Below are 12,589 nucleotides of genomic sequence, written 5' to 3'. Positions count from 1 at the left end.
TTTGACCTCGTGGGGACTAACAAAATGTCCCCGTTTGTTTGTTTATTATTCTTGTGGGGACTTCTGGTCTTCCACACACACACACACACACACACACACACACACACACACACACACACACACACACACACACACACACACACACACACACACACACACACACACACACACACACACACACACACACACACACACACACTTGTTGTTTCTTCTTTGTTTCTTTGTTTTTGTTTTGTCTCTATCTTTCTGTCTCCACACTCCAGTCCACTTGATGGACAATGACCCCCCCACCCCCGTGAACTAATAGCTACTTTTTTGAGGAAAAGTGTTCTAGCTATCTTGAGATGAATGCACTAACTGTAAGTCACTCTGGATGAGAGCATCTGGTAAAATGTGGCGGTACTGTACATTAGCTGGAATGCCAACCACCACAGAACAACCAAAGACGAATCCAGAAACGAAACTGTCCTGAATGAGGAAATCGAGAACAACAGCAGCAGTTCTCCCTGGATCCCTCATTTGGTGTGGAAAAGAAACTTTCAGTGCTGTTGAATATTATACGTGTTATAAATAGAAAGTCTGAAGAGGATAACAGAAGAGTGTATGGTAGGGGAGACTTTCTAAGTAACGCTGTTGACTTCACTCTTCATTCTAAGTGAAGTAAATATATCTGGTCAAAGGCTATTCCAGAGGAGACAAAATGGCCTCTAGATCGTCTCTCCCAGAGGAGGATCTCTGCTGTCCTGTGTGCTGTGACATCTTCTCTGTAGTAGTGGAAAAGCATAGTCAGAGCTGATACCACCTCTGTCTGTAACAGTGGAACAGTAAACTGATACTGGAGCTAATATCACACGTATAATTTGTAAAAGGATTATGATCATAAATTTGAGCTATTGTAAATATATCAATATTTCATCATAACAAGATCACATTACAATACAAAAGCACTGATTTTATACCATTTTCTGTTTTTCCCATCTTACTGAAGCTCAATAAACATTGATTTTGAAGAAGAAAAACATAATTGTACTGCTCTGTTATTCCAGAGGTTTGTACCTACCTGAGATGTAAAAAGTACTTTACAAATAAAGTGTATTATGGTCATAATCATTACTACCTTGGCAGGACTGCCCCTCTCTCCAGTCTCGGTGTAGTCAGTGAAGTGGCTCTGGACCAGGGCGAAGGCCAGGCGGTACTTGGAAAGGTAGCCCCACATCCTCTCAGTGCCCTGGGTCACCACGCCAGACACCCAGGTGGGCTCTAGGAGGTCCACCTGGAGGTAGGGCTGAAGGTCGCCTGGCAGGGGGCTCCATCCAGGCTCCATGATCAGACTGACATGAGACAAATGAATGAGACAATAGGTCAATATGTAATTAAGAAGTCAATAACCTCCATGATCAGACTATGAGATAATGAGACCAACATAAGACGTGATAATGAGAATATTTGTCGATAACAAAATATTTGAAGAACAAGAAAATATGTCATTGTTGATACATTATCGGTTTTGAGAGCTCACACGTTAGGCACAATGTTGAGGCGCCCGGCATCCGCAGGGTTGTTCTCACGGTGGGTGGATGAAGTCAGCTGACCATAGCGAATCTTCCCGTCCTCCAATCCCAGTGCAGAGGAACAGATGCCTGCATGCATTCCAATTCACATACTTCAGTACCTCAAGCCACAATCTATCATTTTCATTTCTAGTCAAAAATGTATCCCTTTAAATAACAATTTAATATAAGCTAAATTCAACAATGGCACTATTCTGAACAACTTCATGCATCCATGTCCAACTGACCTCTATACCCAGGGCCACCTGCCTGTGGGGTTTAGAAAAAACAAAAGGTTATTGTAACTTGAAAAACAGAAGACACACGACCTCAGAAAACATGAATACACAGGAGTTATCAGGAGTGCCTTGACCTACTGTTGGTGTAGGGGTAGTCTTATGCAGAGTGACAGCGGCCATACTAGGGGTCCTTAGAGGAGCTGGTGTGGGACTGTTAGGCCTCTCTGCCTGGGTGGTTTGATCGTGAGGGTAGCATCCTATCTCGTCCTCTCCATTGGGACAGTGTGGGATTCCGTCACAGCGCAGGGCTGCATCAATACAGCCCCCAGGTGGCGGACAGGAGTACTGACCTCTGGGACAGCCCCGTGGGCTTATAGGTGTAGGGGAGGGCTGAGTACCTGTAAAAAGGTTCAATGCATGAAAGAAATGGATTTGGTTATGCTTCTCAGCATACTGTGCCTTTCTTCATGTACAATGTCTGTGTCACGACTTCCATCGAAGGTGGCTCCCCTGCCTGTTTGGGCGGCGCTCGGCGGTCGTCGTCGCCAGTCTACTAGCTGCCACCGATCCCCTTTTCCTTTTCTGTTTGTTTTGTCTTATTGGTTGCACCTGTCTCTTATTTTGTTTTTTGATTCAGTACTATTTAAGCCTGTAAGCCTGTAAGGCCCGCCTGTTTTTGTGCGGGCTTGTTTTCTGCTAGTCAGGTTGTGCGTGTAGTGTTCCTGTCCGTTTGTGCCCTGTGTTGGATTGGACATTTTGTGATCATTTTCGCCTGTTGTTTTGGGCGTTAGCATTTGGAAACCAAAATAAAGTCTGATTTTCCCAGTATCCTCTGCTCTCTGCGTTTGACTCCGCACCCACCACTCCAGGCGTTGTGACAGTCTGTCTAACTATCTGATAACTATGATTAATGTGTGTCACTACTATCACCATATCACTACTATCACTATGTCACTACTATCACAATATCACTACTATCACCATTTCACTACTAACCCCCATATCACTACTATCACCATATCACTACTATCCCCATATCACTACTATCACCATACCACTACTATCACCATTTCACTACTATCACCATTTCACTACTATCCCCATATCACTACTATCACCATACCACTACTATCACTGTCACTACTATCACCATATCACTACTATCACCATTTCACTACTATCCCCATATCACTATGTCACCATTTCACTACTATCACCATATCACTAATTCCACTATGTCACTACTATCACCATATCACTACTATCGCTATATCACTACTATGAATCAATGAGAGAGATCATCTAGCCAAGTCATGCTGGGTAAATATGGGAACTGACCACAGCGCAGCTCATCAGATCCGTCCCCACAGTCATTGACCCCATCACATACAACCCCCTTGGGCCCCGTGGGGACACAGCGCCCGTTACCACACTGGAACTCTCTATCTCTGCAGGGCCGGGCCGGGGTGACCGGAGAGAGAGGAGAGAGAGGAGAGGGGGTGGATAGCCTGCGGGAACCTACAGAGAGGAGGAGGAGACTGTTATTGTTTTTAAACCATTTGTACTTACAGTGACTCTATAGCATTTATTCTTATTGTTTTGCTGCTGTTTGGTAGATTTTAATTTGTTTATCAAATGTAGAAAATGTATCAACTTTTCAAACCAATGCATACACACAACTGTAAATACTTTGTCCAACACATACCATTTTCACAGCCCATGAGTTCCAAGCGGAGGTAGATCCCGTTCTGGAAGTCGTGAGGCAACACACGCACAAACTGAGCCGACACCATCCTGTCCAGCCTGGTGTAGGACACACTCCGGTCATCACGGTTACCCAAGAACACCTGGGGTATCAACATTGAAGTTGATTGGATTTTTTGTGTGCCTTTATTTAACCAGGAAAGTAATTGAAAACACATTCTCTTTTACAATAACGACCTAAATTGGATGATGGGAAAGAAAATGGATTGCAGTGAAATTCAACAGCAAATTTGAGTTTTTCTCTGTTCCAATATGTACACTAGCATACTTCCTAAAATTAAGTGGGCATGCTAGAATATAATTTGGAAAGTAGTTGGTGCTAGGGTTGATGGGTAGTGGGCACCTTGGCTCTGGGGCGGGCATCAGCAATCAGCTGCTGGTAGGTGTACCACTGTCTGCCATCGTTACTGAACTGCAGGTAGAAACTGGACACGTAGGTGTCAAACACACCTCCCCCTTGAGTCAGCACACCTGGTGGACACAGAGAGGGAGAGATAGAGAGGGAGAGATAGAGAGGGAGAGATAGAGAGGGAGATGTAGATGTAGAGAGGGAGAGATAGAGAGGGAGAGATAGAGAGGGAAAGATAGAGAGGGAGAGATAGAGAGGGAGAGATATAGAGGGAGAGGTAGAGAGGGAGAGATAGAGAGGGAGAGATAGAGGGAGAGGTAGAGAGGGAGAGAGGAGAGAGGGGAGAGGTAGAGAGGGAGGGAGAGATAGAGAGGGAGAGGTAGAGAGGATAGAGAGATAGAGAGGGAGAGATAGAGAGGATAGAGAGATAGAGAGGGAGAGATAGAGAGGGAGAGATAGAGAGGGAGAGGTAGAGGGAGAGATCGAGAGGGAGAGATAGAGAGGGAGAGGTAGAGAGGAAGAGAGGGAGAGATAGAGGGAGAGGAGAGATAGAGAGGGAGAGGTAGAGAGGGAGAGAGAGAGAGAGAGAGAGATAGAGAGGAGAGGTAGAGGGAGAGGTAGAGAGGGAGAGATAGAGAGAGGTAGAGAGGGAGAGATAGAGAGGGAGAGATAGAGAGGGAGAGAGAGAGGGAGAGATAGAGAGGGAGAGATAGAGGGAGAGATAGAGAGGGAGGGGTAGAGAGGAGAGATAGATAGAGAGGGAGATAGAGATAGAGAGAGAGAGAGGGAGAGATAGAGAGGGAGAGATAGAGAGGGAGAGATAGAGGGAGAGATAGAGAGGGAGAGGTAGAGAGGGAGAGAGTAGAGAGGGAGAGATAGAGAGGGAGAGGTAGAGAGGGAGAGAGGGAGAGATCGAGAGGGAGAGATAGAGAGGGAGAGGTAGAGAGGAAGAGGTAGAGAGGGAGAGGAGGGGAAGATAGAGAGGAAGAGATAGAGAGGGAGAGGTAGAGAGGGAGAGATAGAGAGGGAGAGATAGAGAGAGAGAGAGAGAGGGAGAGATAGAGAGGGAGAGATAGAGGGAGAGATAGAGAGGGAGGAGGGGAGAGATAGAGAGGAGAGATAGAGAGGGAGAGATAGAGAGGGAGGGAGAGATAGAGAGGGAGAGATAGAGGGAGATAGAGAGATAGAGAGGGAGAGATAGAGGGAGAGATAGAGAGGGAGAGATAGAGAGGGAGAGGTAGAGAGGGAGAGATAGAGAGGGAGAGATAGAGATAGAGAGGGAAAGATAGAGAGGGAGAGATAAAGAGGGAGAGATAGAGATAGAGAGGGAGAGATAGAGAGGGAGAGAGGGAGAGGTAGAGAGGGAGAGAGAGGGAGAGATAGAGAGGGAGAGATAGAGAGGGAGAGAGAGAGGAGAGAGGCAGAGAGGAGAGATAGAGAGGGAGAGATAGAGAGGGAGCGGTAGAGAGGGAGAGATAGAGAGGGAGAGATAGAGAGGGAGAGAGAGGGAGAGAGATAGAGAGAGAGAGAGAGGGAGAGATAGAGAGGGAGAGATAGAGGGAGAGATAGAGAGGAGAGATAGAGAGGGAGAGAGGGAGAGATAGGTAGAGAGGGAGAGATAGAGAGGGAGAGAGGTAGAGAGGGAGAGATAGAGGGAGGGAGAGGTAGAGAGGGAGAGGTAGAGAGGGAGAGATAGAGAGGGAGAGATAGAGAGGGAGAGGTAGAGAGGGAGGGAGAGGTAGAGAGGGAGAGGTAGAGAGGGAGAGATAGAGAGGGAGAGATAGAGAGGGAGAGGTAGAGAGGGAGAGGTAGAGAGGGAGAGAGTAGAGAGGGAGAGATAGAGAGGGAGAGGTAGAGAGGGAGAGGTAGAGAGGGAGAGGTAGAGAGGGAGAGGTAGAGAGAAATAGTGAGGATGTAGAGAAAGAGAAAAGAAGCGAAAAGAGTGAGATGTTAGAAGAGAAAACGTTGATAGCGTTTTTATATCATGAATTAACTAGCACCCATATAAAACTAACTTGTGCATGTACACATCCACGCATACTATCCTCCATATACTTTGGCTGCAAGCAATATGACCCCCTGATTTGATTTGTTTTGGTTTGATTTGGTTTACGTGGTTCATTACCAGTGATGTTGTGGGGTCTTAGCAGGTCCAGCTGGAGATATGGGGCTTGCACAGCTCCACTGTGGCCCTCGGGGGCCCCTGTAGGAAGGTTCCTGTACTGCTCTGTGTCAGGGCTCCAGCCCTGCAGGTCCTTATGGGGGTCTCGTGCGTACAGACGCCCTGCCCGTGGAGGGTGACCCCACTGGTGTGAGGAGGCACTGAAGCTGGAGTCAGGGAGAGATTGGACCCCCAGGGGTGACCAGCACTCCTCTATACAAGCACAAACACAGCATACTTACAAATATATTTGATAAACTACAAATACCACTGATCAACAGATTAAATCTTGCGTTACATTTTGGTAGATCTCCAACAATATTCATCAGTGGTCTTTACATCGGATTATTCATAAATTATTCATAAATCAGATGCAATGACAAAAAGCTCAAGGTAAAATGTGGGACGATGCATCTGATTATAGTTAAATCAATGAGTGTTTTCATTGTGTCAGTCCCTTATTCAAATAAATGGTTAAAAAGATCAACGATACTGACCTCCAGGTGGAAGGGGATACGTGGGGACCAAGGGTATACTGCCATCTGTTGGGGTGGAGGGTTGGACACTCACTGACACAGTAGCTGGTGTCGTTGCCACTGAAATGGTGCCATGGTCACCTGACAATAGGGAGAAATTCAGCACTGAAAAATCCCATTCCCACTGGCATTCTGTCACCACCTAATATCCTCTGTCTAGGTTACCTGTGTTTGGTTAGCCAGATATAACCCCTACCTCAGGTTTCCATTTCAAATACAGATTTCAACAGCTATCATATCAGCTAACATTTTAGTCAAATATAGATTTTTTCCCAGCTTGATATCGAGCGTTGGAATCATTGACAAAAGGGGAACATATGGTTAGTAATGTACTAGATACTAGTTACCTTCACAATAACAACACTTGTCACCTTCCCCTGGAACCAGACTCTGACCCTGCAAGACAAAAGACATTATTCGATTGTTGCTATGACACAGGGCCATGAAAGGAAACTAGTGAGTCGTGTGTCAACAGAACTATAGAGAGGTGGTTGAGGGAACACACATGCTTGAACATTTACCTTAGATAAGAACCCTCCAGTCACACAGTGGTATAACAACACATTTTTAACATGATGTATTCTGACATGGGTGCACGCGAACACACACGCAAGCGCACACAGATGCACATACAAACACACACACTAGCAGAGTTACTGTAAACGTCAGTGTTCCTGACCTGGGGGCAGCCAGTGGCAGCATGTTGGCAGTAGGGGGCACACTGCACTGTGAGGTTGGGCAGACAGTGGCACAGCTGGCACTGGCCCGCCTTCCATCGGTCCCCAACTGCATGGGACTGGCCATGGAACTCACACTCCTCACAGGGCTCTGTCTGACAGCTGGGGACAGACACACACACATGCAAGCACACACATACACAAACACATACACTGGGTCATTTTACCATCCCTCTGCCAGGCTCCAGAGTACAGGATGTTCCATACATTTATGGGTGTAAAGCAATTCCACTCTTTAACCATTTCTAAGTATCACTTTTACTTGCTGTGATGTTGAAATGGCTGTAAGTTGACAGGAAAGGCAATGTATTTAACAAACATTCATACGTAATGTATAGCATTTAGATGTATTTGTCATCATGTGTAAACATGATGAATGTGATTGAATGTGTACGGTGTCTTTTACCGGCGAGCTTTCCTGTAGATGCCTCTGCACTTTCTCCCATTGCCATGGTTACTAGGGTTGTTGGGACTGCGGAAGGACCACTGGACACTCTGGACCCCACACGGTCCCAAACACTCCCCCAAGCTGACCACGTCGACCAACCACAGTGGACTGACACACACACACACACACACACACACACACACACACACACACACACACACACACACACACACACACACACACTACGTTACAATGTAGTAATTTAGCAGACTCTCCTATCCAGAGCAATGAGGGTTTCGGCCCAACACAACCGCTAGGCTATCAGCCGCCCACACAGACAGTCAGCGATGCAGCAGTGTAGTACAAACAACACATCTTGTCCAAGTACACATTACTTTCATGAGCCTTTCCAGATGTTAAAGGAATTAAACAATTCCTATATGTGTTCATTAACCAATTCAATTTAAATCACTCTGTCTGTTTCTAAGAATTTGTAAGATCCTTATTTGCATAAAATGGACAGAAACCAGTCTACCAAGATTAGCCAATAGAATTTATTCTCGAGAGCGCTGATCATAATATCATGTACATTGGTTTATATACATCACATTTCGTCATAGCGTCTTGAAGGCTCCTCCTTCTCTCTGACAAGGACAAAGCTACTTCTAAAGTCCATTCCAACTCACTAGCGCACATACATGACACACTATAACTGGATTAACTCCTGAAGTCTCACCACAGTTTATTACCACTTAGCAGACAGTTCCGGTCCCCCCCCCAGATACGGAAAACCTGGAGGGGCTCTCGCTGTCTTATTTTATCTCCACAGAGTTATAGCTGAGTCGGTTCAAACATAGGTTAAGGATCCTCTTTGCTTACTTTAGACCCACACACATACATTCCTCTCTTCCCCCTCCAACCTAGTTGGAGCTGTGTGTATTATTTTTAATTGACTCCTTTTTCATGCTACATAACCTCTAATCCCTAATGGTTAAGTTTCTGAGTAGAATTATTTAATCATTCATCTTAAACCTTGATAAAATATCTTAACAGCAGAATATTGAATGGACAGGAAAACATGTTACCATGAACTTGAACAGAGGTGAAGTCTGGGTCTTGTTTAAGAGACAGGAAATGAGAAAAGATGTAGGGACTAAAAGTGATTTTAAAATAGGAAGTAGTACCATCTCTCCATATAAGTACACTACTTTCCATAATCGCATTGTTTTATTCTCCCATTTCTTCCAACTGAACACAACCTAACAGGAGGGTGTACTGTGTCGTGTTGTGTAGACTAACCTGTACATTCGGTGTTCGGCTGGCAGTGTTGAGGTCTGCCTCTCTCACACGTACAGATCTCACAGTCCTTCTTGACATGCTGTCCAGGCCAGTACCGCACGCCGGCCACCTCACACACACACTCTTCCGGCAACACACACTGCTGGGCATGGTTCATCACCCGACCCTCTGGACACCAGCAACCTGCAGGAGAGAGGAAGGGAGAGAGGCAGGAGGAGAGAGAGGGGGAGAGGAGGAGGAGGGAGAGGGGGAGAGAGTAAAGTGAAGAATAGTGAAGGCTAGGGCTTGGAAATACAACAACTCCCCAGCATGAACAAGTGTGTGGCTAAACACAGTGCTTTATACACACTGTAGGTCAGCAAACTATTCTCTATGTCGATTAGCGTTCTGTTCTCTTGGGATCTGCAGCCAATAAATGGGATATTTGATCAAGAAAATATGACTACAGAGCACATCCTCCTCTCCTGTTCTCTGACCTGAGAAACATGGTGCAGTCGGGTCACAGACAGAGCCACTGCTGATGTGGGCACAGGATACTGGGCAGGGGGCACAGCTGAGTCTCACCAGGCTACTAGGACATGTGATGTTGGCACAGCCATCTTGAGGGCAAGGCTCTGGAGGAGGGGAGGGGGGGGGTGAGAGAGAAAGTGAGAGAGAGTGAGTGAGAGAGAGAGAGAAAGAGAAAGAGTAGGAGAATGTAAGTTCATGGCACTTCATCAATTATTAGCCCTTCCATATCTTGTCAAATATATTTCAGTCTTAGTGGACTTACTGATTTCTGTGGCCAGGTTAGATTCTCCAGGGAGCTGGGTGCAATCTCTGCCCCCATTCTGGGGTGGGATGCATCCCCTTTGCCTTACCTCCACACCCCCACAATCCTTAGAGCAGTTAGACCATGTCACCCACGGCAACCAGTGCCCATCCACTGTTGACAAGAGGCAAGTATGTCACGCAAAGAGGGTTCACATTGTGATAACAATAACAAGTGAAATAACAAGTGATGATGATTATGATGTCGACAAAGATAACAAATCTAATGATGGCGATTCAAATGACAATGATGATGATGAAGATGATGAAGATGCTACTCACTACTGTAAGTCGCTCTGGATAAGAGCGTCTGCAAAAAAATGACTAAAATGTCAATGTAAAATGTAATGATGATTGCGATGATGATGATGATGTTGATGCTGATTGTGAAGACAAAAGTGATGATGATGAAGATACTACTGCCGCTGATTAATATCATGACGATAACAACAACCACCATATGGCTCATCTCTCCCATCTCTCACCAGGACATGACGTGCTGAAACACTGCTGTCTCTGGGTGTCGTCCCCTCTGCACTGACCCAGGGTGTCCCCCAGGGGGCAGAGTCTCTGCCTGCTCATGGAGCCTGTCCCACAGGAGAAGCTACAGGGACTCCAGGGGCCCCAAGGGGCCCAGCTTCTACAGCCCTGCTCATCAGAGGGCCCCCCTAAGGGCCCCAGCAGGGAGTCAGCACAGTCTGCCATGCCATTACACACCTAGAACAAACACACAGAACCAAAACTAGAACCACACCTAGATCACTCTACTTAAAGGCCCAGTACAGTCAAAAGACAGACAACCCAACAACACATTTTAATGTCATACAGCTGATGAATCTAACACTGTAAAAGCTAAAAAAAAAATGTATCAGTGTTATTTCCTGATAGTTACTGATTGAAAATACAATCTACACATGACCTTCTAATCAGCAGGGTTGCATGGGCGTGAGTTTTGGCTTTTCATGGTGACATCACCATGATGTAAATTGGTTAATAGACCAATAAACAAAGAGAGTTCCAAACCACTCTGCCAATCACAGCTAGTTTTCAGTTTTCCCCTCCCAACTCAGACAACCTCCAGACAGTTTTTGAAGATTTGTGTTTGAGAAATATTTTTTTGCTAAAAGATTTCTAATAGATTTCAAATTTTAATGGAAATCTTTTAGAGTAAGGTGCTTAGCTGTTACTCAGAAATTATTTGATGAAAAAATGACTGAATTGAGCCTTTAACATTCCTGGCAGCACTTTATTTGTAAAAAATATACAAGGGTTATATTCATCAGGCACCAAACAGAAGAAAAAGGACTGAAACTGAAATGTTTTCTGTTGTAAAATGTTTTTACTGTTGAATGTCCTAATGAACACGACCCAGGTATATACAAATAAAGGACATGGTAAGATAATATACTGTGCTGCGTATTTTTGGCCCGAAGCATTTGTTTTGTTCAATGTCAGTAAGCACTGAAGTAAAATGTTTGGTTAGGGGAATCTTACTGTTTTGAAGGAGACACACGATCCGTCCAGACAGGTGAACTCAGGACAGATGTGACTGTTGTTCTTATCGCCAGGGAGAGCAGGGGATGGGCTGGTCTTATCTAGTTACAGGACAATACAACCACAGACTATGGACTCAATTCAATCAAAACGACATGAAATGGACCATCTGAAACGAGGTTTGCAAAGCTCCATGTCTCTAAGTGATGGTTTGTGCACCGCGGTAGATTCTCTTTTCCTCTCACAACTCACCACACACCAGCTCATCCTCTCCATGTGGACAGTCGGCTACACCGTTGCACACTTGAGTCGCGTTCACACACGTGCGGTTGTCACATGAAAAGCTCCCAGGGCAAGGTGGGATCCTTGTAGAGCCTAAAAAAACCCAGATGGTGCTCTTTTTATAAACATCTGTTAAAATTAATTTATGGGATGCATGTACTCGTGTTGGTGTGTATATATTTGCTGTACATATATATTGCATATATTAGTGTTAATATGCATGTATTATACAATATGGTTCCTATCCAGTAGGTGTCAGTACAATATACAGTACCTTTCAAAAGTTTGGACACACCTACTCATTCATTTATGCTAAGAGTGTGCAAAGCTGTCATCAGGGCAAAGGGTGGCTACTTTGAAGAATCTCAAATTTAAAATATATTTTGATTTGTTTAAGACTTTTTTGGTTACTACATGGTTCCATATGTGTTATTTCATAGTTTTGATGTTTTCACTATTATTCTACAATGTATAAAATAGTAAAAAATAAAGAAAAACCATTGACTGGTTCTGTATGTTTCATGTATTTTCCATCAGGTGCATTACTAACCGCAGTCATCCACGCTCTCGTCGGAGGCGTCCCTACAGTGAGGTATCCCATCACATAGCTGCTGGTAGTCCACACACTGGTCACCACTGCGACATGGCACCTGGCCGGGGCCACACGCCCGGGGACAGCCCTGCTCGTCACTCCCGTCCAAACAGTCTGTCTCCCCGTCACAGTGCCACGCCCGGGGCACGCACTGCCCATTGGCACAGGCAAACTCATAAGACTGGCAGGCTGAGGTAAGAGAGAAGGGGGGGGGGGGTCAGTTTGGCCTTTACCCACAAGGCACCTAGCTAGGGAGGTCTTATAGATCTGAGAGATTAAGATATGTTGTATGAAGTATATTTGTATGAAGCAATATGGTTGTGTGAATCAATATGAAGTATATTTCACCCAGTAATCCAGATGAGTAATAAGTCCATACTGCAGATAC

At 45.3% G+C, this 12,589-nt stretch overlaps 1 protein-coding gene across 1 annotated transcript in view; it reads right to left on the bottom strand.

The window, feature by feature from the left end:
• sspo (SCO-spondin) overlaps positions 1-12,589 on the bottom strand; it is a 70,646-nt gene that overhangs the window by 43,741 nt on the left and 14,316 nt on the right. The window contains 20 exon segments of the mRNA XM_042308449.1: positions 1,118-1,331; positions 1,520-1,640; positions 1,799-1,820; positions 1,928-2,187; positions 3,128-3,307; positions 3,495-3,636; positions 3,897-4,024; positions 6,028-6,276; positions 6,561-6,680; positions 6,947-6,995; positions 7,279-7,438; positions 7,743-7,857; positions 7,860-7,892; positions 9,024-9,206; positions 9,500-9,637; positions 9,796-9,948; positions 10,319-10,550; positions 11,328-11,428; positions 11,580-11,702; positions 12,160-12,390. Of these exon segments, the coding sequence (XP_042164383.1) occupies positions 1,118-1,331; positions 1,520-1,640; positions 1,799-1,820; positions 1,928-2,187; positions 3,128-3,307; positions 3,495-3,636; positions 3,897-4,024; positions 6,028-6,276; positions 6,561-6,680; positions 6,947-6,995; positions 7,279-7,438; positions 7,743-7,857; positions 7,860-7,892; positions 9,024-9,206; positions 9,500-9,637; positions 9,796-9,948; positions 10,319-10,550; positions 11,328-11,428; positions 11,580-11,702; positions 12,160-12,390 (2,954 nt within the window).

This window comes from Oncorhynchus tshawytscha, linkage group LG29 (assembly GCF_018296145.1).
Source record: "Oncorhynchus tshawytscha isolate Ot180627B linkage group LG29, Otsh_v2.0, whole genome shotgun sequence".
NCBI classification, from domain to species: Eukaryota; Metazoa; Chordata; class Actinopteri; order Salmoniformes; family Salmonidae; genus Oncorhynchus; species Oncorhynchus tshawytscha.
The sequence above is the reverse complement of the archived record's forward strand: the minus strand, read 5'-3'. Positions and strand labels throughout refer to the sequence as shown.